This window comes from Patagioenas fasciata, chromosome 2, assembly GCF_037038585.1.
Source record: "Patagioenas fasciata isolate bPatFas1 chromosome 2, bPatFas1.hap1, whole genome shotgun sequence".
Lineage (NCBI taxonomy): Eukaryota > Metazoa > Chordata > Aves > Columbiformes > Columbidae > Patagioenas > Patagioenas fasciata.
The window spans coordinates 115,613,244-115,637,334 of NC_092521.1; the positions used below are offsets into that span (position 1 = coordinate 115,613,244).

At 39.1% G+C, this 24,091-nt stretch overlaps 2 protein-coding genes across 6 annotated transcripts in view; one reads left to right on the plus strand and one right to left on the minus strand.

Moving 5' to 3' along the window:
• FBXL2 (F-box and leucine rich repeat protein 2) overlaps window positions 1-3,810 on the plus strand; it is a 50,433-nt gene extending 46,623 nt beyond the window's left edge. For both annotated transcript variants that reach the window (XM_065830459.2, XM_071804803.1), the window contains exons 14-15: window positions 2,427-2,639; window positions 3,561-3,810. In XM_065830459.2, coding sequence (XP_065686531.1) covers window positions 2,427-2,639; window positions 3,561-3,668 — 321 coding nt within the window. In that variant the 3' untranslated portion in view covers window positions 3,669-3,810. The remainder of the gene's footprint in view (window positions 1-2,426; window positions 2,640-3,560) is intronic.
• Window positions 3,811-5,672: 1,862 nt separating this feature from the next.
• UBP1 (upstream binding protein 1) overlaps window positions 5,673-24,091 on the minus strand; it is a 41,258-nt gene continuing 22,839 nt past the window's right edge. Inside the window, exons 8-16 of one of the 4 annotated variants that reach the window (XM_065833029.2) lie at window positions 23,701-23,808; window positions 16,480-16,583; window positions 15,593-15,647; window positions 15,337-15,427; window positions 11,913-12,003; window positions 11,205-11,314; window positions 9,653-9,795; window positions 9,037-9,088; window positions 5,673-7,531 (exon numbers count right to left, since the gene is read on the minus strand). In XM_065833029.2, coding sequence (XP_065689101.1) covers window positions 7,494-7,531; window positions 9,037-9,088; window positions 9,653-9,795; window positions 11,205-11,314; window positions 11,913-12,003; window positions 15,337-15,427; window positions 15,593-15,647; window positions 16,480-16,583; window positions 23,701-23,808 — 792 coding nt within the window. In that variant the 3' untranslated portion in view covers window positions 5,673-7,493. Of the gene's footprint in view, window positions 7,532-9,036; window positions 9,089-9,652; window positions 9,796-11,204; window positions 11,315-11,912; window positions 12,004-15,336; window positions 15,431-15,592; window positions 15,648-16,479; window positions 16,584-23,700; window positions 23,809-24,091 lie in introns of all 4 variants that reach the window. The other 3 variants (XM_065833027.2, XM_071804802.1, XM_065833030.2) reach the window with 3 other exon arrangements.

Below are 24,091 nucleotides of genomic sequence, written 5' to 3' on the forward strand. Positions count from 1 at the left end.
CTTGGGTACAAGTACAGTCAAGACACAGTGTTGAGCAGAAAGCCAAGAGCTACCTCAGAGCCTGCTGTGAGAGGAGTAGAGTTCATAGATTCTGCTCATTTCTAGTGCATAAGACTTGGGGGAATTTATTTCACAGGTGATGAGGAGTGGTTTTTAAGCCTCCTCCAAGGAAAGTCTATTTCCTGTTGTTGTCATCATCATTGCTTCCTGTCCTGGTTTTGCGTGGAACACAGTTAATTTTCTTCCTAGTAGCTGGTGTGGTGCTATGGCCTTGGTGGCCACTAACTCCACACAACACACCATCTTTCCTGTTCTGAGTGCCTACCATAACAGATGGAGCCCAAAGTCATGGACTTAATGAACTTGATGGACATTTTATGGACATTGATGGACGTTTGCAGACACTGCACAGGTGTGGTCTGGAGACCAAGGGAATGATATCTGTGTATTATATATAAAGATGGGAAGGGTAGTGAGAATGTATTGGATAGTGTGAGACCTGAGCATGACGTAAATGGTACAGAAAAAGGGGTGGAGAGTGAAAGGACTGTTGTGGTTTAACCCCAGCCAGCAACTCAGCACCATGCAGCCACTCTCTCACCCTATTAAGCCCCCCCACCATAAAAGGTGATAGAAAGATAAGGAAGAGAGTCTTCAAGTTAGAGTCCTGCAAGTTGTAAAAGTTTTAAAGGCTTTACTAATGGTACTAATAAATAGAGAAAATATACAAAACCAATCTTGAATATCCTGAGGTAGCCGCTTTGTCCCATAGAGAGTTGGTATCATTCTAGCAGCTGCAGGCCAGGCACACAGAAGTCCTGGGTGGGACTTCACAGCAAACTGGACCTGGATTCAGAGATGCAGGGTCTGGAACCAGGCCTGGGATTCACAGGGATGACAGGCAGGGTCCTCTTCAGATGTTGGCCATGGTCGAAGAGAGCAGGACCCTCGTGATCTCCCTGTTTTATAGGATGCATGATGTGGATGGGATGGAATACTTGGTCAGTTTTAGTCACCTGTCCTGTCCGCCCCTCCTTGCAAATACGCCCCCTCTCACTTATGGAACGTGTGAAATCTTATCAGTCCTTTCTTGCTATAGCAATAAATCTAAACATGAGCTTCTTCTGCATTCCATTAGTTATCAGTCTGGAGTGAACAGTGCCTCAAAAAACATGTAACTAAATTCAGAAAAGTGCAGTTACTTAAAAAAACTTAGCTGAAAGGAAAATTCACTACAAGAGAACTGGTCTTGTTTTTAACCAAATCAGGACAGCAAAACAAGGGATTAATTCACAACTTCCCACGGGCAGGCAGATGTTCAGCCATCCCCAGGAAATCAGTTCTCCATCACATGTAACTGTTACTTGGGAAGACAAACACCACCACTCCAAATGTCCCCTCCTTCTTGTCTCTTCCCCCAACTTCTAGACTAGCATGACATCATCTGGTATGGAATATCCCTTTGGTCAGTTGGGGTCAGCTGTCCAGCTGTGTCTTCTCCCCACTTTTTGTGCACCCCCAGCCCACACGCTGGTGGGGCGGAGTGAGGAGGCGAAAAGACCTTGACGTGGTATAAACACTGCTTGGTAAAAACCGAAACAACAGCATATTAACAACATACTAAATCCGAAACACGGCACTATGCCAGCTATTAGGAAGAAAACTAAATCTATCCCGGCCAAAACCAGCACACTTCTCCAAAAGTCATGAATTCCCTAAAGGAACCAGGAAACTGCTTTATGTGGTGCTACTGCCTGAGATGCTGCAACTTTTTCCATGGTTTTGAAATTCAAGGAAGTGAAAAAATATGCTGAAAAGGAGCAGAATTTTTTGGTGTATTATGCTGACTGTTGCAGTAAAGACCTGCTCCTGCAGTTGCACAAGATGTTTATTACTCCTTGTATGTACAGGCCGAGGTGCTAAGCACTCACAGTTTTCCTGAAATCAGTATTTGGCAAATCAGTCCAGTCTGATTGTTCTGCCTATGTGGACTTGCACAGGCGTGGTTCTTGTGCTGTGTGTGGAACATGGTAGCTGTGGAACAGGAAGTCCTATTCCTGTACATTCTGGATCAACCTTTATGGTTGTCTCCTGTTTCTGGCACAGCACATGTGCTGTGTACACCTGCTGGTAATGGAGGGTGTGACAATTAGGCAGAATTTCCACATTTATAGAGAGCAAAGGTGCCTGTGGAGTTTGCTGGTGACTTGTGTTGTGGGATTCTACTCATTTTGAAGTGAAGTTTAGAATAATGCACAGTTCTTCTTTTGTTGAGTAGATTTGTTTCTTTTGTTCCTCTTCTGGATTTCAGCTGTATATTCTTTATAACTCTTTAACCATGAGAATGGAGGAGGTTGAAGAGGATTTCTGATTTTTAGAGGACAGAGTAACTTAGGACTGAGCAATTGTTTGCCTCTCCATTTTAGAGCTTATCTCACTGTGAATTGATCACTGATGATGGGATTCTTCATCTGAGCAACAGCACATGTGGTCACGAGAGGCTGCAGGTACTGGAGCTTGATAACTGTCTTCTCATCACTGATGTGACCCTGGAACACCTGGAGAACTGCCACAACTTGGAGAGAATTGAGCTGTATGACTGTCAGCAAGTCACGCGCGCTGGAATCAAGCGCATCAGAGTACGTGTTGGCTGATTTGTTCGGGTGGGAATGCCCAAGTGGGTGATGCTGCTTGAGATTGTATGAGTCCTGCAGATGTCCCAGGCAAGGGAGGACAGAAAGAGTCTGAATATCATTGCATTGGGTTCCCATCTCTAGGAACTAAATGAAGCTTTTTTTAATATGGGCAGTAATAATCATCTAATTCAGTTTATAACTCATGACACTTTTGTTGCTGGAATTATGATCTGCTTTCTGTATTTTTTTCGAAGAGAGGCTTCTCTGTTTTTAGGATTGCTTGGTGGCATTCTTAATTTCTCTGAAAACATACATTAATGTACAGAGCCCATATCAAAACACCTGCATAGAGATTTCAGTTAATGGGTTGTAGGGCTGTTAGCCCCTGGAATCCAGCCATGAGCTCTTTCCCTCTGTGTACGTCCCCCATTAGGTCAGAGGTGGCCTGTAGGGGCAAGCAGCAGCATTTGAGCCTTACTGTTAAACCTGTCTGCAGCTTCGTGTCCCAGCTCTGCATCCTAACACTTCTGGAACTGGAGAGCTCATCCTGAGGGCAGATGCCCAGTTCTATTCCATTCTGCTAGGATGACAGAAGCAGGGAATATAGGTGATGAGATACAGACAAGTCTTTTTTTGGGAGCTGGGGATCCATCTCTCTCCTGCAGCAGAACATGGGCCTCTTGTGACAGGGAGCTCTCTGGGCTGCTTTATTGGGAAATAAGTGGGAACCCTGAGCAGGTGAGTGTGCCCAGACATTACGGTGCCTCAGCTGGTTGCAGCACGGGAACTACATGTCAGGAGAAACACCTTGGATAGTACCACGTTACGTACAGATGCTTTCTTTTTAGCTGCCCAGCCTTAGTGAGCGCTGACTTATTGAGGTGTTCTGCTTCTTTTTACTAGTTATGTTTATTTCATCCGCAGGCTCATCTACCTCACGTAAAAGTCCATGCTTACTTTGCTCCAGTCACACCCCCTCCCTCAGTGGGAGGGAGCGGGCAGCGCCTCTGCAGATGCTGTATTATTCTTTGACAGTCAGTGCAACCACACAGAAAACGTTGTTGCTGAAGAAAACCGTGGGACTGCAAGTCAGTGGAAGGAGTCGGTTTCCTGACAGTCCTAATGGTGATGTTTGGTCATCCAGTTTTGTGACAAGAAAAGCATTGTTTTTTTTTCCAGGTAAAAATCTTTAACGTAATGTGCAGCTGTGGATTAAGTTGGTGATGCTTCGGTTTGCATTAGTAACTCCTTCCTTCTGTTGGCATGAGAACTGAAGTACCGTGTAAAATGTGGGGGCATTTCAGAGTTAGCAGCTACTTGGTGAAAGTTCACTAAACTTGGAAGTTCATTTGCGTTTGTAAGCACTGTTCAGTGTGAAGTTCTAATGTAACGTGGGGCTCAAGTCTGGCCCACCAAGGAACTGAACCTGCCGTTCTGTAACATACAAGACAGATTAAATATCAGGTTTAAGGACAGATTGGCTTTAGCAGATGTTGACCAAAACTGTAAGGTAATCATGAGCTCTTACAGCAAAACAGCTTATACTTTGTCATGATTCAGCTTTGTCTTTAATTACATAACAGGATATAATAGCTAATGTCAAAAGATAGTACCTCAAGATAACTACATAAATAGAAATACTTTTCAAGTTTTTGAACTTGGTTCAGTTGAACTCTGTGGTAGTGCACAGCTTGCCCAGCACTGAAGCACATTTCATGCCTGATGCCATCAGCCTTTAAAAGGGGTGAGAACTCCGCTGCGGCAGAGTTCATGCACATGACTGCAACCGGCTGCCGCGCTCCTACATGGTGCTCACGGTACGGCCCGCCCTGCGCGCTCTGCCAGCTCCTCGGGTTGCGGGGGAGGCTGCAGTGGTCCTAGGAAGGGGTGGGTGTATTAGTCACACCTCGCTACAGACGAAGAATGGAAACCAGGTTGTTACAGGAACTACAATGGAGCAAGGAATTCAATTCAAGCTGTTTGTCCCACCTGTTTTAGGGATACGGCAAGCACAGGGGCAAATAAATCTGCAGGCAAGAGTTGAACCAAACCAAACCTGTGGTTTTCAAGTGTAGGAAGCCAAACTCTTCACATATGGGTTATTTAAGAAGCTGTCAACTTCTGAATGATAATAAAATATATGTATTAACTCTTAAGGCCATGTTTTCATCCTTAGTTTTTTCAGTGCTAGACAGTTAAATTTTTTTATATTAAGCAACTTAATTATCTGTGATAAACTACTCAACAGCTCAGAAAGCGTTTTTGTGTAAGATTGATTGTGTGCGTGTGGATGTTTTAAGAGTTCAGGGCCTCTGTGTTTACTGAAAATTAATAGAAATACTGGCTTTAAAAAGCAGTTGGAGAAGCTACTACTGGATAGTACTGCAATTTCCCCCCACCAAAATTTTAACCTACTTTTTAAAAGGCATGTGAACATTAAGAGACTTTCATGGCCAACAGCAGCTGTGTTCACACATTCATAGACAATGGGGACAGAAAATTAAGATCTCATCTTACAGGATAAATTAAAGATATGAGTGCAGTACATGGATTTCTTTACTACTACTAAGCAAGCCAATCAGGGCTTGTTTTGCCCAGTGGTGGAAGTGCGTTGTTACAATCATCCTTACAGCTCTGTTAGGATACTGCTGTAACGGAGCATTTTAAGCAGATTTTATTCTCAACTGTACCAGGGAAGCCATTGGTACCAGTGTGTCGAGATGTGTTGCCTTTTGTTGGCTCATTTTGTTTTTCTAAGACCATACTGAACCTTGTATGTCTACTGCATTAAAGATGTAAAAAAACAAATGGAACCTACTCTGATATAGGACACTTAAATAAACAATCAGCTGTTGTCAAATTTGAATTTGTTTCAATTATTTCAACGTTACCTAGGTTTTCTATTAGAAGCAGAAGATCTGTGGGTGCACCTTTACCTACCAGTATGGCTGGTCCCGTAGTTAATCTAAATCTTAACAGCAGAAGTATCTCTCATGTAAGTGGGTGGGGGGGAAAGTAAACAAAAAAGAAAGCACATTTACAAAATTATTGAAAAACATTTATTATACTTAAATTGAAATGTGTACATCTTATTAAAAAACAAAAGCAATTTGCTGGTGCCATAATTTAACTCCAATTTCAAGTGAGCTGGACAAACTACTGTACAACTTTCAATATTCTTTAAAATTAGATATTTGGATACTTTCCAATCAAGGATTTTTCCACTTTTATAAAACATTTGGATTTGAATACGGTGTGAGCTGAAAAGACACAAGTGTCAGTTCAAGAAAATACTAGGACCAAACAATACCCAAAGATGAACAACTTATAGGCAGAAACATTTAAGTACATAAAATTTTACTTTCAGTGCAGAAAAAAAAAATAGGAAAGAAACTCTAGCTTTGATGAATTTAAGCTTTCAAAATGCTACAGCTTTCAGAAGCTTTTCTGCTAAGCACTTGAGCCAGTCATGAAAGAGGGAATGAAATATCAAAGTTGCTTTTTTACATGCTGTAGTTGTTGTTTACACTGAACACTGCAGCAAAAAAGCAAACTATTCCCAAGCTTTTAAGCTGGAGATTAAGGTGGAACTTTTCAAAGGCACAAATGACAAGTATGGAGCTGTCACTTAATACCGCCTGAAATATTCCCCTCTAAGTACCTAACCAGCTGAAACTTCATGTTAACCTAGGAAATGCTCTGCTGAGTCTTTACAAGAAATACCCAAAATATGGAAAAAGCACATTGCCTGTTTCAAAGAAAAGCAAATATTTGGTCATGTGGAGGAGGCACTGTAACAGCTGTACAGTATGGATCAGAGGGCAAAGAAAGGTCAACAGAAAAGGTGAGATAATTGTCCAGAAGAGTAACTACAGCAAGGCATCCACCTGCTGGCAAGGAGACTAAAATGGTGTCTATTTAGTGTTTCTTAAGCAATTTATTTGATGTTGCTGAAAGCTACGCGAGCCCCGTGGTGCCCGTGGGTCGTCTTCCCTCATCAGCATAATTCCACTAAATCATAAAAATCCACCTCTCGCTGCTAGTATTTTTTAAACCCACAATTTTACAAGCAAAGAGTTAAACTGCAGCAGTTCCCCACAGAGAACCTAGGAAACTAAACATAAAGGATGCATAGGCAATTCTTTTCCGTTAGATTTGTTAAAGCAAAACACAATTACTTGGTACCCCATGGGATTTATATTAATCCCTCCAAGAAGGTACTACTGATAATGCAGTTTGCTGCATGCATATATTGCATCTGTCTAGGGCTTCTTCAAAGCCCTGTCCTGGCATTTACACTTCTTACATACACTCTTATACACAATTTACACGGGAAGCTGTTTTGACAGCTTTACTCTCGACAACCTGATCACGATCAGCTTAACTAACTCATCTCCACACAGATTAATATGTGCTCTGCTAACGTCAAAAAAATAAAACCAGCGTTAAGGTACAAGCAAGTAACAGACAAACTGGCACAGAAAGGTAAATGCCCCAAAATGAGTTTACATTCATCTCCAACTGGATACAGAGAATAGAAAAGCAACAGGGCTTTGCTTCTAGAACCTGTATCTACTGGCCATTATTTGCCTTATTTCGGTAAAGGGCAAGCACCTTTGCTTATGTTGTCTTGCATGCCTGTACGTCAGCTGTCATGGCATTATACCTCTCATGAGGACACTTAGCTATGGCAGTGATAAGAAAGTTCACCTCTCAAACAGCTCATTAGAAAGGTCATTTTGTGTTTTCAATATGAAACATACGGTGAAGTTAGATCCTAAGGTTTTGGATGATCTTCATAATCTTTAGGCAGGACTTCATTCTGCACTGGAGTATCAGTCTAGCAATTGTGTGACATCATTTCAAAATTATATGGAAGCCTTCACCATTTTCAGCTGAAAAATAAATAAGTGTCAGTCTTTCATAAACAGAACCATAAACACATGAGGCAACACAGCAACACATCTAGGTATGGACTTGTTTTTTACTGCGTAGAAAAGGTTTATTACTATTACAAAATATTAAACTTGAAATGTGAAATATCAGTGGCCTGCTATCCAGACTAAGCACTTGAAGAACAACTGACTTTCAAAAATCTCTTTGGTTTCCAGTTATTTCTGAGCTCTTCCTAGTACTCATTAAACCCACCTCATTTGACAGTGACCGTATCATAGAAGGCACTTCACTTCTGCAAGACCAATAAATCCTTAGCATATATTTTTAATAGCCTATTTTGTGATGCTCAGCCTTAAACTAGGAAACCAAATGGAAGAGTGTTAAAAAAACCCCAAACCCCTGTGGAGTTTATGCTTAGAAGCTGGCAGTACCATCAAAGGCTTAACAGCTGAGATAAACAGGTCTCTAACAATCACTGACCACGCAAACAGATTTTACACTACACAGAACAATTAGTTTCAAATTAGGATGCTGATTCAGCAAAGCAGACTTGAAAAACACAGCTCGTCTACAGCAAAAATGTAGCTTTTAAAAATTTCCTACTTGTGCTGAACAGAAATGTTACGATGAACAATTTATAATGGTATCCTCAGGGCTGGGGCAGTTTCTCTAGGTAAAATTTGCAGAGTCAAACTTGTCAATGATGGCAGCAACTTCCTGGCAGCTTCTACCAGAAAGAAGCTGGACTCCTAAGGAAGTGTGAGATTCACCTGAAACACCTTGTGTTTAAAAAGGAGACTCAGATTACAGAAATGTGAATGTTTATGGACTCAGGCTGGCTGTATCCCAGTGCAACTGCATCCATACAATTACAATCATTCCACCCATTTGACAGCACAGGGGTGGAGGAGTTTGTTCCTGTTCAAGTTTACGATTCGCTGCTAAACCGCAGCCTTACAAGAGCGAGTCTTTGTTAGGCAGAGGAAACATGCTGCTGTCTGCCCAGCAAAACGGCCACATCCTGTCTACAACAACAGCCTACCAAAGATTATTATACTCGGAGAATTTTTTACTTGGTTCTGCTGGCGATCATGACTCAGTTATCTGAACTCAGGTTTCTGAACTTCAGAGGTACTACTGCCAGAATATTTGGTTTTTCATTATTATTTTGAAACTTCACTCTCACCAATGACTAACAGCAAGCACTGTTCAGTGGTGGCTGACTGTATTTAAAATGAAGTTTGTTACTGAGCACCACACTGGTTCTGAACTGAAATCTTGGAGAACATGAAAGGTCTGACTACAAGAGGAAGAACTTGTGCATATTTTCTGCCACTACTGTATGTACATTTATTTTATTTTATCTTATTTGCAAGTCAGCCTTCAGGAGATTTGCTGTTACTCTTTGCTTGGGGAAGTTTTACTACAACAATATTCTGCTTTACAGAAGGTGCCTTGGTAGAATCAACAATTGTATTTCAGACTGTCAGAAAAGACACTGTACCTTTTATCATGGTGAATAAGAAACAACTCTCATCTTGAAAGTTTTGAACCATCTACAAAAATAAAAGAAGTTGTGAAACCCTCCTGATCATGACCAATGCGAAAAATAAATACATCAGATATGAAACACAGCCTTTTATAAGTACTTGCATATTTTTGGCTTTATTCAGCAAATGACAAGAATATACCAAATTAAATTAAAATACATTACTGTCATAATACTGCTTGTTAATCATGTGACAACCAGCTGGGAGCTTGTTACCGTTTGCTGTGTTTTTGGAACTCTAAATATGTGTAGCAGATGCCTGAATAAGCCGAGTTCTACAGTATTTAAACGCTACCTGCCTTTGGGCATGTTCAAAGTAAATACATACTAAGTAATTACTGAAGCATCTCAGAACTACACAGACCAGTTGCCTTTCTCCTTTCATAACGGGAATTTATTCAGGTAGAGGAAGAGTGACATTTAACAGATCTCTCTGCTCATTTTAATTAAAAGGAAAAAATACTCTCAATGTCAGAAAACACTAGGTTGCATTATCAAACAGAAAAAAAGAACAGTAACAAGCAAGCACAAGAAAATCCTCTATTCTATTTAATTCATAACATTTCCTTACCTGGTCACTAACAAGAATGTGGATACCTGTGGGACCCTGTCTGTAAACCTGGTTGATCTGATGCAAAGGAATATTAAATGCCAAAGCAAGCTTGCGTGTGACTTCTGAGGCTGCCATTTCTTCTAAGTAGATTGCATGATAAACTACAAGAAGAAAAAAAATAAATAAATAAGCACAATACAAATTGATGACAAGTAACTATATTTTAAAAAACCACAATTTGTTTATAGTCTGGCTTTAAAAAATTTTAAAAGCTAGAAACCTTTACTCTTTCCTGTTCTCAGTAAGCAGCATGAACTGCCATGACTTTTCTTTCAGGGTAAAGACACAAGCACAACCTCTCTGACAAAGGGGACGCTTCTACTCAATCTGATACTGAAAGCAAATTCCATATTTTTTCGTGTATCCTGCACCAGAAGGCACAGTCATGTCAAACAGAGTTAAAATGCATCTTTAAGACTCACCTAACGATGACTTTGGAAGTAGTTTTGGACCGTCTCAAGCAGGTAATATGCCTGACTCACACTACTACACCGTTGCTTTGAAGAGGGATGTAGGATGTAGATTTTATTTTTTTGGTAAATAAAGCCTTTTTCAACTGTCTGAATAAATTTCCTACTGATCACCTCTGAGCTGAAGGGTGGCAGGGGGGAAATACAGCACCTCAAACAAACAGAATGGTAAGACAAAGTAGCTATTCAGTTTGATGCTATAGCTACAGCTCTATAGTTTTATTTAATAGTGCTGGAAGCCCTTGGCAGGTCCATGTTTGCACATTCTTCTGTCCCAAACTGAAGACTAAAGATATCCAGAGGGAAAAGATGTATTTAACAGAGACAGCATCCTATTTACAGATCCTCCTCTGCCTCAATTCTTGCATGGAAAATACACAACGACTATTAGAGCAGCAGCCAGTGCACATTTCAGTTGGTTGGGCAGGGAGGCCTCTTCTCTCAAAGCCAAGAGCAAGAAAAGAATAATTTCAAACAGCTTCACTCTCTTAAATGTAAATCAACATGAATTTACAATTAAGTACTAAGTTTCCATCTGTGTTGAAACAACAGCTATCTCTCAGGAAAATAATACTAAAATCATGAGCCCACAGACTGCTTGGCTGTTTTTCCTTGCTTAAGCTCTACCCGGTTTAGTTCAGTCGCACAGCAAAACCTGACTGAAAAACGGGAAAGAATCTAAGTGTTTTATTTGTGTGTGGCTTTTACATGCACCTGCATTTATACAGTTAACACCTTGGCTGTAACAACAGAGCACATCTAATTTGAGAGCTCCTTAATTACCAGGTAACTAGAGTTACATTTATCAATGGACTGAAAACCAACCAACCAACCAAAAAACCCCAACGATTTAATCTTGAGAGGTTTCGACAGTCTTTTCATCCCCTGCAGTGTTAAAATAGCAAAGTTGATCTAAATATAACTTTGCACACCAGAAAAAGAAATTCAGCCTCTTCACTATTCTTTTTTCCTTCCCATCTATCTTATTTTAGACTTCAAGACACAGGAATGGTATGCTGAGAGACCCCTATGTGCCATACCATATATTGCACCATTGCTGCTGTCGCCGTTGCCTGCATCTTGTCTTTCCAGTTGAATGCTCCGTAATGGCTCCTGACAGACATAGATTGTTAAACGGGGCCTAACAGACCTGCAATTCAAACAAATCACACATCAGAGAAAAGGTTATTTGCCCTGGAAATATGGAAGGTGATGTCACAAATGTAGATTTGTTATGCTAATAGTATACTTGAAATGTTTTCTCTCGACTGATCAAAAAAAAATTAAAAATTAATATAATGGTAAGTAGTCTCTCAGGTGCTACTGGATTCTAACAAAATTTCAATCAAGACATCGTAATCCTGGAACATAACTACTGAGTGACGATGACAATTCTTACAAAGGTCAGTGGTAACGAATACCCAAAAGGCCTCAGCTTGGGGTTGTTCTTGGCTGCCGTAAACGAGAAGTTTTGTGTCTTGCCAACAAACCGGCAGCGCCCAACTGCACTGGTACCAGTCTCACAGGCTGCCTTTGGACTGGTCAGTGCCAGCACCTCATCTGGGCTCTGCCCTGAAGGCGAACACAGGAGGCTCTTCTGAAACACGCTGCTGCCAGTTCCTGAGATAGCTCTCGCGGACATCGAGGCCCATCCCCGCAATGGCTTCCCAGATCTCCCAGTTCTAAGGACAGGGGATTCTAGTAAAGCACAGAACAAACCCCACTCAACCTCACACTCAACATATTACCTGGATTTCAGTGCATTATATAGCCGAATTCCATCGGCTGGACCACAGATTTGTACCAGATCCTCTCTTGTCAGCTTTAATAAATCAGCACCTGGAAAAACACAAGAGGATTTTATGAAGATTCTTTTAGAACATCTATACTTCTAAAAATAAATTGCATGTTTATTTAAACAAAGAATAACAAACTCTACCATTACAAAAATGGAACCCTGCAAACACAATAAAGTAAAATTTAGAATAGGCACTAGCTAGCACTGAGGAAAAGGGACTCATTTTTCAAAGGTGGTTGGTTTCCCTTGATGGTGCTCACTTCTTTGAAAATGTACAAAGTCTGGAAGACACACAAATACTGTAGACTGTAGAGACAGGTGACTGCTCTATATCCAGACAATGGCTTAAATGACAACGTTTTAACTGACACTCAGGTTAGCGTATTTTAAACCCATGCAAAATACAGAACAAAGATATTTGATGGTTTCTCACTCAAGGAATCATTCTAGGGGGTCCAGAGGAGGCCACCAAGATGATGAGAGGGCTGGAACAGCTCTGCTGTGAGGACAGGCTGAGAGAATTGGGGTTGTTCAGCCTGTCCTCACAGAGAAGGCTCTGAGGAGACCTTATTGTGGCCTTTCAGTACTTAAAAGGGGCCTGTAAGAAAGATGGGGACGGACTTTTGAGCAGGGCCTGTTGCGATAGGACAAGGAGTAATGGTTTTAAACTAAAGGAGGGGAGATTCAGGTTAGACATGGGGAAGAAATGTTTTATAATACAATGAGGGTGGTAAAACACTGGTACAGGTTTCCCAGAGATGCCTCATCCCTGGAGACGTTCCAGGCCAGGTTGGACGGGGCTCTGAGCAACCTGAAGATGTCCCTGCTCATTGCAGGGTATTGGACTAGATGACCTTGGAAGGTCCCTTCCAACTCAAACTATTCTATGATTTAATTAATACATCATATACTCTATGCACTTAAGCTATTACAACGCTCTCATTTATAGAAGATACTGCTAAAGGTTGGCACAATTGAATCAGTGTGGTCAAATGAGTTCATCAGCAGCCTATTGGGTCAATGTGAGATACTTTTATCCAAAAGCACGTTTTTGTTTGTTCTTAAATATTCCAGAGACTGAGTGAGCTGTGAAAACAGCTGCTTCCCAGAACATTTACTTCAGAAAATGAAGTGTCAATAGAAGATACTAAGCAGATCTAAACACAAAACGGAAGGAAGCACGCTTCTTAGAAGCAGCATGAGTGTCAACAGGGAAAACAATAGTCTGAAAAAAATCAGTCACTGTAATAGATGAGTGGGAGCACAAGGAAAAAAAAAGACTTTGTGAAAACACTCCACAGATGATCTAGGAATGCATAGGTGAAATACAGTAAAAATAATTTGTCATCATACCCCTTAAGTACTACAATAAAAAAAAAAAAAAAAATCACACCTGAAGTAGTGTAATTAAAAGCTACACCACAGATCTCACTTCAAAGAAAATCTATCAGCTGGCTAGTATTTGACTTCTATAAACATGTAAAGATAATAATGAAATAGAAGAACCACTTTAAAAGTTTTCCAAGGGTCTTTGTCAGAAATTTAGTACTAAATTTTATTGAGAAAGCTTAGGAATCACAACACAAGGAGCACAGATCAAAAACTAAGGAGCAGAATAAAAGGTTCATTTCCAATCCCACAAAGGTTGACTAGAAAATGTTGCGCTTTTCCATTAGGCCCATGGTATTTAAAATAAAATCATCAAGTCACTGATTAGCTAAGGAGCCTTGATGTGTCAGTCTGGGTGTGCGGGTAGATGCTGGTGGTTTCAGGGCAGCTGGCGGCAGCGCTGCGCACTGATGTACAACAGGCTGCTTTACTACAAGGTGTACTGAGCCACCCTGAGGAGGGAAATCCAAGACAGCACTGATTTACTACTGAGATAACTAGTGGTGCCATGCGGGTCTTAACATCATATATGCGGTTTGTTTTCTCTCACAGAAGTCATGTTCTTACATGCCAAAAGCTGCAGGTTTTCCAGAGGACTCACCACTATCTGAAGGTCTGGTCAGTTTTTACTTGGAGAAGTCATATTGCCTGTGCATAGGAAAATACCGTGGACCGCTGGGGGATCTCTAAATTTTACTTATTTTTATTGTATTACTGTAGTATTATTGTCAGTAGCTTACAAAATCTTATTTATTGCTGCCTATACTGATGTCACCAGAATTATACCTAAATAATTTTCCATGATTCCATACGGTTTGCTGAGGAAGTTACTGCAAAATATTGGTTTGTTCACCAGTGAGACTGCAGAACTTAACTTCTCAGGGTTGGATGACACTTTCACACCTTGTTCAGAAAGGCTAAATGTGAGCTTATTTCTCAGAACCTGTATTATCCTAGCAGAAAACAGTATGAATTTTAGGTAGAAAACATGAGGCATCTGCAAACAGAATTAACTAGCTGGAGAAAAGACAGATTTAAAGAATGCCACATTATAGAATCTGTATTTGGGCTGCTGTCCTTACTAGACAGAGTCAGAGAAACACAATCACAATCAGGGAAGATGCCTGGTGCAAACGCAGTTCTGGCAGGAGTGTGAGCTCGGCCTGAAAGCAGGAATCTTCAAATTATCCGCACCACATTTTACCAAGGAACAGGTGGAATGTTACTCATGGTGTGTACTGTGTCATCCCACCCTTTGCACAATGACATGAAAGATTAAAGAAGCAAACAGCAAAACACAGCCCCACAGGGCGCATCTGTTGCCGTTTCTCGTTTCCGTACTTAGAGTGGAAACTACACTGACGCACATTTAAGGAAGAACAATCAGACATTCTGTTAAACTGAAAAAAATTACGACAAAAATACAAATAAGTAAGTGAATCCTCCTGTTAAATGGCATTGAAGCAAAGTTCGATACAAAAAATAATTTGCCATTTCTGTGAGTAAGATGATTATTCACAGTTTCAGAGTTTGGGAGGACAAAAGTTTCCTATACTACAATTAATTTTAACTCCAGAGAAAAACTCTAACATGGGGTGGATATCAGCAATTTCTTGCACTTTCTTCAAAATCATTGCATGCTGGCTGCCATTAGGAAACAGCACGGCACAATAGACGGCCTGCTGGTCTGACTTACCAAATTCACTTTTCTGAGAAGACTTATCAAGGTTAAAAAGATTTTGTGAACTATCACAGGAAAAAAAAATTCAAACAAACCAACCAACCTTAGATTAACTTTTGGGTGTTAGGGTGAATTTGTGCACAATGCAACTAGAAAAAAATGCCTTCCAATGCAAACTGAACACTTAATATACAAGTTAGTAAATGACAATAAATACTGAAGCCATATTGCTTTTAGAGAACTATTTTCCCACACAAAACTTGCTCACTAACACAAAAACACTAAACAAAAAAGTAAACAATACCTGAGAAATTTGAAAAAAGCCTTGTATAGGTAGAGAACCTATGCTTCAGCAACCATTGCTGAGTTTCCTGGATTGTGGCTGAAGGATGAAGCTGCTGTAAGAAACAAGATTGGATATAATTTGGATATTAAAAAAAAAAAAACAAACCCCAAATCATTAGAAAACTTCCTCAGTTAAACATTTCCCCAGTACCTATTAATATCAAGGTACATATAAATCAAATGTTCTGACAGAAATATACAAAGCAAACACTCACATCTCCAGACCCTTGAGAGGTTCCATCTCCTTGATGATTTGGGGAGGAAGAATTGCTACAGATTAAAAACAAAAGAAGTATTAATAGAATTTTATTAAGCAAAATATTAAAGCATTGCTGAAAAATAACGTGAAATTCCCCAAACAATAAATATCACTGTTGAAAGACAAGTTAAATGCTGCATAGAGTGAAATTTAAGTTAAACCCATGAAAAAGATCATCAAAGTTCTATTTGCAAGTTGTCTGGTTCCTATTCTGTGTATTCTTTATCAACTGGAGAAGCAGCTTTCCCAACACTCACGGGAGCTTACACAGACACCTGTCTTAAATGGTGACTGAGGGGGAGGTAGTAACATACAAAGCAGACAAAACAAAGGTATATAGACCAATCAATACCACTGTAAATCATTCCTTGATCACCCAAGTTTGATTACAGTAGTTTAAATAATGTCTCAGTACAAAGTGTGTTTACCACTACAGTTTCTGTTGAAAAGCTTGTAAAGATTATTGGTGGGTTTTTTCCTTGCAAATTATATTAACTGTGTATGAGGGGAACAAAGACTGTTCTTCTAAAAAAGCTAAAGAGTTTCCATAGACAAGGACTAAATGAGAACAGTTAAAAGAGAAAGTATTTGCTATATGACAGAGGACAAGAAGAAGAGTTTCCAACAGTGTACAGTAAAAAGGAAAAATGTTAAAGTGGAAGCAATTACATTATAAATGCATCACATGATGCAAGTGTCAAACTCTAAAATAAAAATATAGGTCAAAACAATCTCTCATTCCCCAGTGGAACCTGAAAACAGTTGGATTTACTCAGAAAGTGCTTCTGAATAAGCCTGATTTTAAAATGTTACCTTTAATTAGGTTACAGGAAAGAAACTTACCTGTCTGGGACACTGTAGGTATTATGTTGAGCAGAGGTAAAAGTTGGAGCAGGAGTAGGACTGTTGTTTACAAATGTTGTAGGAGTATCAGGCCATGGTGAACACTGAAGATAAAAAATTAAAACGTAAGTTTCTCTTGACAATACAATTTTTACTCTGATGCACAACTCTTTAATTTAAAGCAATGCTTTTTTCCAGAGAATTCTGATATGTAATTCCAAATAAAGATTCCCTCCATCCCACACATTACATGCAGATATTCCAGGTTAAAAATCAGTTTTGTTTTATCTTGTTCTTTCAGGAAGAATTCTATTTATATTATCTTCAGTTAACAAAGCAAAGGTATTAGTGGTGGAGCTAGAGAAGACCTCTAGAGATCACTCAGTTTAAAACTAACCTACCAACCCACCTGCTGAAAAAACTACTTTCATCCTAAAAGGGCTGTTTAAACAGCAGGTCTCACGACTTGACAATAGGTGTTCAGCAATAGTAAGTAAAACTATGAAGCTAGATTTCATCTTGTGGATAAACTAAATATATCTGCCCCGACAACAATGAAACACAAATGTCATTTTCAGTAGAAATTGCGCGAATTGATTTCTTTTACTAATGTACTGGAGGACTATAATGATGCTTACATGTACCGTTTTCTCTAAACTGCTTGTTAAACTGGAATTTTTATTCAAAACTTTTAAGTCATCACAAGTGTATTATGAGCCAGCTGTCCAATTCAGTCAACCTTTTTTGGATATTTTTTTAAACCACCATGATAGAAGCCCTTCAAAATGAGACTTGCTTTTAGTGTTTCCAACTCCATTGCAAATTCACTATTAAAAACAAAACAAAAACCACAAAAGCCCCACACAAACAGATTTTGGTATATTCAAAGACAAACAGGCAGGATTAAAACAAGCAAGTTGCCCAAGATAAAGTAAACCAAGACTATGCCTGTTAAACAACAAAGATTTCTGAAATACTTATAATACATCAGCTAAATACCCTGTAAGGGCATTCTGAGTTGTATCATAGGTTTGCAGAGAAGGGAGAGGGAAGAGAACAATACAACCTAATATTAATGGAACATGTTTCAACAAATTTGTGTTGAAAGACCCTTTCACCATCCGGTGGAAACAGTAAATGAGCACAATATCAGCTGCAATCTTCTGTAAAACAGTTAACAACGTTTCTGTGCTGGACTCCAGTCCTCACCCATTACAGTAAGATTGCAAGTTCCACAGCATGGCACGTACAATTTAAAAAAACTACTCTTGCATGCCCATAGCTTGAAAATAAAGAAATTTTTCATCTATCCAAGACCTGGTTCAAATCAGCATTTCTGCCAGCCACTGTGTACACAGGCTTTGATTACATACTCTAAGCCACCCTTTAGATGACAGCCAGTGCCATCCGCACCAAGCACACTCTGATAGGACCTTCTAGTGTTACCCACTCTTCTTCCTACTCTGTATATTCCCATCTGTTGTTTCTCTTCTGAAGGTCATTTTAACGTTAATCTCAAAGATGTTCTATTACAATAGGTAAGTTAAAATGGGCCTTCATTCCCCAATTATGTGGTCCCCAAAACCATAATTTTAAAATAAAAGGTCAACATAAATAAGGTTAGCTCTGTTCTTCTGAAATATTTTGGAAGCCTAATTAATTTCCTTTCATTTTCTGACACTCTCTCCCTAAATTTTAATGTAAGATGTTCATCTGGGGACACAGATGCAACCTGTACACCCTTAGCCACTATTCTGTTTGACTTATGTTTGAATTCAGGGGCAGGAAAGAATGCACTGGTGGCAAAGGACAGATTCTCAGCCATTGCAAAGGCATGTGCTGCAGTTAAAGTTTTTGTCCTTCAAACCCAGCTGAAGTTAGTTGCTCAAAACAAATCTCTGAGTTTAAACACAGGAATACACACATTTGAAATATTTAGAAAAAGACAATTCCAACCCAAAGCAAGCCCTTCTTGTCCTATTGACACACTTTAATGCCTTGTGTCCACTTACTAACTATCCACTGAGAATGAATCAGTTGGTTACTAAGAAGAAAAAGTAGTAGTGATAGTAATTACATTCATAATACTGCTGCTGCAACATGCCCATTGGTTCAGTTCTCCTCCTGTCTTATAGGTTGTGGAGTGGAAAATGAATACTTGACCATTGAGGTGGTTCAAGAAAGGTTCAAGGAACAAGAAAGCGTAGCATATATTCTTCAATCATCTTCAAGCAGTTAACCCAAGCTTTCAGAATCACTCACATGCACAACTGTCCTTGCACTTCACAAACCTATCAAGTTCAGAAAGGATTAGACAAAGTCCTGGGCACCAGGTCCATGATGAGGTTACAAGGGTGGTGGATCATAGGAAGTGGCGGTGGCAATTGCCACCGCCAGGGGCAGCACGCAGGACTTTACAGAGTCTGGGGCTGATCAATCAAGATATTTCTTATATTCTTAAGTGCAAAATTGAGTTAACCAAAGGACATTCAGCAAGCTAATGATACTAATACCAAAGTCTTTGGCCACAGGACATAAACTTAAGAGAAAAATGTCAGTCTGTCATGAGGAAGGAACTGACTCTGTAAAAACACCATCACAGAACAGAAAAAAGATTGGCTTTGTATCTTTACCTGTAATGAATAATGAATATATACTAGTGAATCTCCAAATACGATGTTTTTGAGGTCTCATGACTAACTGCCCTCTACTACTAGTACACTGATTCCATGCTTCTGATAGAACTGTATTCGGGAAATTATGCCTTAATTTCCAAACATTGATTAATTCTTGAGACAGAGGAAAGCTTTTGGTTTCAGAGACATGAGGAAGAAATTTTTTACAATGAGGGTGGTGAAACACTGGCCCAGGTTGCCCAGAGAGGTGGTAGATGCCCCATCCTTGGAAACACTCCAGGCCAGGCTGGACGGGGCTCTGAGCGACCTATTGTAGTTGAAGATGTCCCTGCTCATTGCAGGGCGTTGGACTAGAAGGCCTTTGAAGGTCCCTTCCAACCTAAACTATTCTATTATCTCAGCTTTAACATCCTTCTGTGTATGACATGAATGAGGTTATAAAATGTTGACCAATGGTTTTACTGAGTTAAAAATGAAGAGGGAAAAGTCCTTCTGACTTTTTAGATTCGGTATATGTAGCATTTAAATTCAAGACGTTCCTAACTTCTGAAGAACTGCAAGATCTCAAATTATTTTAAGCCACTGCTTAGTGTAATTTCCCTCCCTACTTCCAGTCTACCTGAATCTGCCCAAATTCATGCCTCACAAGAGAGCAAAACTAAACTTTGGCAAAGAATTCCATACTATATTCAAATACCAAATCAACACAAAACCAAAAAGGTTGTTCTCCAAATTAGATGCCTTAAACTTGTGCACACAGCATCACCTTCAGAGAAGAATGCAGCAATTTTATTATGCACAGTACAAAGCTTTTGCAATGAACCTATAAAATACTGCGCTCTTGCTCCAAAAGACCACAGATGATGTTGGCAAAAGCAAAAAATTTCTGCTCATCTAGACTTAATTATTATGAATGCAGAAGTAAATAAGTTATTTCCAAAATGTGAAGTCACCCACATTACATATCCTGTATGCAACTGATACTGCTATAAAGTATAGATAGGAGAAACAAATGTTACTAAATTAGTTTTGTTCCACCTCCACTTTCTGACTCCCACAGTCTCCAGAAGGTTTTATAGTCTAAATTTAAGTAATTTACAGAAAATATTTATCTTCTGCACCAATCCTTCACATCCAAAACTCTCTTTTCCAATTTATTTCAAGGTCTATAAATGGAAGTCTTCTGACTTCCATATGCCCTATAATCAGCTCTGTATATATATAAAAAAACCATTTGACCAAGTTTAATCAAATTGTAGCCTTATATAGTCTAACTTGTAACATATAATATATACTAAGATAAAAATCAACCAAGACACTGCACACAGAAAAAAGTGCAAAGACTCAATTACCACAACACAAATTTGCCTGCTTTTTCAAATTCAAAGCAGGGAAAAGAAACTGTTGGGTTTTGTTCTGTTTGGATATTGTTTCTTAGATAAAGTTTAGCTTCTATATATTTGGAAGAGAGGAAAAAATAAAGTGCCTCTTTCATAAAATGGCCCCTGGATGAAGGTCAGCTGTACATAAACATCCACTCTGAGGTTCAGAAGGCAAGTGTTAGGTTTGTAGCCTTTCATCTCTATAGAAAAAATAATAAAAATATAAATCAATGCTCCATAACACGAGAGAGCCTTAAGAAGTAGCTTAACTATGCATCTGTCTGTCTGGAAAACACAGATAAATACTGCAGAAACTGTAGTGAATTCACCAAGTTTTGAAATATCAAATTAGTAAGAAGGAGCAATGGAGAAGCACATCTAGATGGCACTCTTATGAAAATGAATGAGAAGAAAAAGATGGGTGATAGTAATCAGAAAAAAATCTCCGGTTCTTAAGAAAGGATAGGAGAAGAGCAGAGCAGAATGACCATTGAGAAAGGAAACTTCGTTAAACTCTTTGTATTCTATTAGAATTCCATATGAATTAAATTGGAAAGAAAATATATTAGGTTCAAGGTTTCCTGAAGGAAGCACAGTAAGAAAACAATCTGGTCAAATCAGATTGTGGCTGAACTGGAAGAGTTCATATAGGAAGGGGAAAAAAAAAAAAAAGAAACAAAATACAAAATGAGATGCAAATAGCAAAGAAGAAAAAAGACAGCCTATATAATAGGTTTGGTGGAGGAGGAAGATAACAATACCCAGCTTTAAAAAGGAAAAGAACTATAGATTGGCTCAACCTGAATTTCTGGAATTCAAGAAAAGATAACAAAAAACTACTTCTGGGAATGTAGAAAGCAGCATTTGCTAAGGAACAGCCAACACTCTCAACTTCATCAAGAAAAATACACTCCAAACAATCCTGTTCTCTTCTGTAATGAAGCCACAGTTCCTAGGACATGTGAAGTGCAAGATCCATCATACATAAAGATCCATCATACATATGTCAAACAGCATCAATTCTCATACTTGAAACCAGGTCTTTAGTTTTTGTGCCTAAGCCCCTCTGTGATGGCTGCACTGCACATACGGTACATTTGATCTGCACAGATGAGGTAAATCTGATAATGGCCAAACCTTCTGATGGCTGCATTTGGATTCAAAGGGGCAGAATTGCTCTAACTAGAAATATGCATCATTCCCTGTCCGTATTTACAAGGCTCACAAGAACAAGCCTGTCTGGTGACAAGAGGAAAAGGCTGATCAGTTGGGCCATCAAGCTGTAGATCAGACATTCCCTTTCTAGATCAAGCAAACGAGTTGTACTTAATGAGTGCATAGTCATTACCAAAGTTTCACTATTACCGCAGCAAAAATAGTGTTTCATGTTATTGTTTTATGGGCTCAGTGATTTCTAATAATTTTGCTAATGATAAAAATCATTGTCATGATGGAACAGGTTATGTGTTAAATCCACAGATGATACCAAGTTACAGAGGCTGAAGCCATTTCATCCTACAGGAATAAAATTCAAAATGGTTTCAACAAACTGACCAAATGATATCAAGATAGAATTGTATTAAGGGCAAATGCAAAACAGGAATAGTAAGCTGACAATTAAGAGAACTGGAAAGCTGTACATAGCCGTTATTCCAAAGTAGCCTGTGCATCATCCTTCATCCCAAACAAGAAGTGAAGAAATAAACACACACACAGTCCTGTTGCCTCCTTTGGGAAAGGCATTGGAAGTCCAGTACCCCCTGTCCCACATCAATTTTTCTTCACTACAATGAAGGTAATGCTCCCATTCATAGCTTAGTGTTTCAAGAGATTGTTAAGCTAATAACAGGTTAGATAACTTTCAGGTATCATTTGGCTAGAGTTTGTCCTAATCTGGACAAGTGCTTTGTCATCTATTATTAAAATACCTTTTTCTATTATTCTTCCCATTAACAATAATCATTCAATGAAACACTTATAACAAGAGAAAGAAAAGAGAGCGTGGGGTAAAAAAAAAAAAAGGTAGAAATCCTTCAAAGGACCAGCTTCAAAAGATGCTTCAGACATGCTTTATAAGTGAAAGTGATAAAGTCCTGTTTTCTCCTGTCTATAAATCCCTCCCCAGGACATTGAAACAATTACAATAATGTCTACATTGCCAAAAAATGCTAAAGGTGCCTCTTAAAACAAAGAAAAAAACAGAAACTAGGAACAGCAGAAGGTAAATTTAGACAGCTCAGTGCTTACAATAGTTTCAGGGGGCAAAAAAAATCCACTGAAGATCCCATCTTTCTTAGTATTGCTTGTTCCCTCCCACCCACTGGTTTATAAATCAGTTACATGGTTTATAAACAAGAGGCAAACACTGAGAAGTATTTTATAACCTAAATCTTATACATCAGTTTCACAGATCATCATACAAACTAAACACTGAGGGACAAAGACAGCACCACTGGGAAAGAGCTGTCAGTACAGCATGCCTGTTCAAAGAATGGTCAAGTAACTGTCTTCCACAGTCACATTATTAATTGACATTTAAACGTGCCAAATGGAAGATGCAGGATTGCTTGTCACTGAAAAATGTAAGGTCTCAATATTCACCTTACAGCACAGCATTTAAGAAATCTAAAATGCTAACCCTTCACAGTAAGAGTGCGCAGGATATACGTTGGATTTATTTTGGGAGGCACATACAGGGTTAGTGTACACGTCATGAATATCTGCTGACTCTTCTGAACTGCATTAAACCTGCTTGGAGCACAATATGCGGATGGCTAAAGGAAAAATCAGTAACTAATGATCAACCATCTGCAACACTACACGGTGTTTTAAAAATACTGATGCACATGGAAACTTATATTGAATGTCAGTACAAATATGGAATAAAACACTAAATTTCACTCTTCTTACTTCCACTAGTTACATACATATAGGAAAGCAAAAAACTATTTCATTCAAAGTGGCATAAATGGAAAGCTCTTGACTTTTAAAAGTTACACAGTCCCTCTGCAACAGTTTAAGTGTTAGATTTAGGAAGGATTCCTTTGCCGAGAACAAACATGGAGTAATTGGTATACATAAAAGTGAATAAAATTATGACACAGCAATGAAAATATTTTTACTTTATATAATGGAAGTTTCTCCTATATCTAACACTGCACAAGGTATCTTGCACAATGAAAAGGTAAGCAGAAGTCCCTTACACTGCCTCGCTTTGCCAGAGAATCACCGTAGTCTGCTGGCAAAGTCCGCTTGCTGGACTTTTTCTGCTCATGTTCAACTGCATCTTCAATTATAGGCTCAAGCCTCATCTGGACAAACACCAAAGATTTGGGTCAATTTTTTTTCATTATACAGTGAGGAAAGATCTAAAAGCCTTTTAAAAACTTCTGAAATATCTAGAAAACCGCATTGAACTCTCTGAAATGCAAGAAAATGCAAAAACCTGCTGAGGCTCTGGCCTTAAATTCTGTAATCTCCAAAAAATACACTTTGAAGCTCAAATTTGTCAGATAATTAAATTCTAGATTCCCCCCTCTTATTTTTTTTGTGCTTTTCAGCTGCAAGCTCTACCAAAAGACTTGCTCTAGGGTT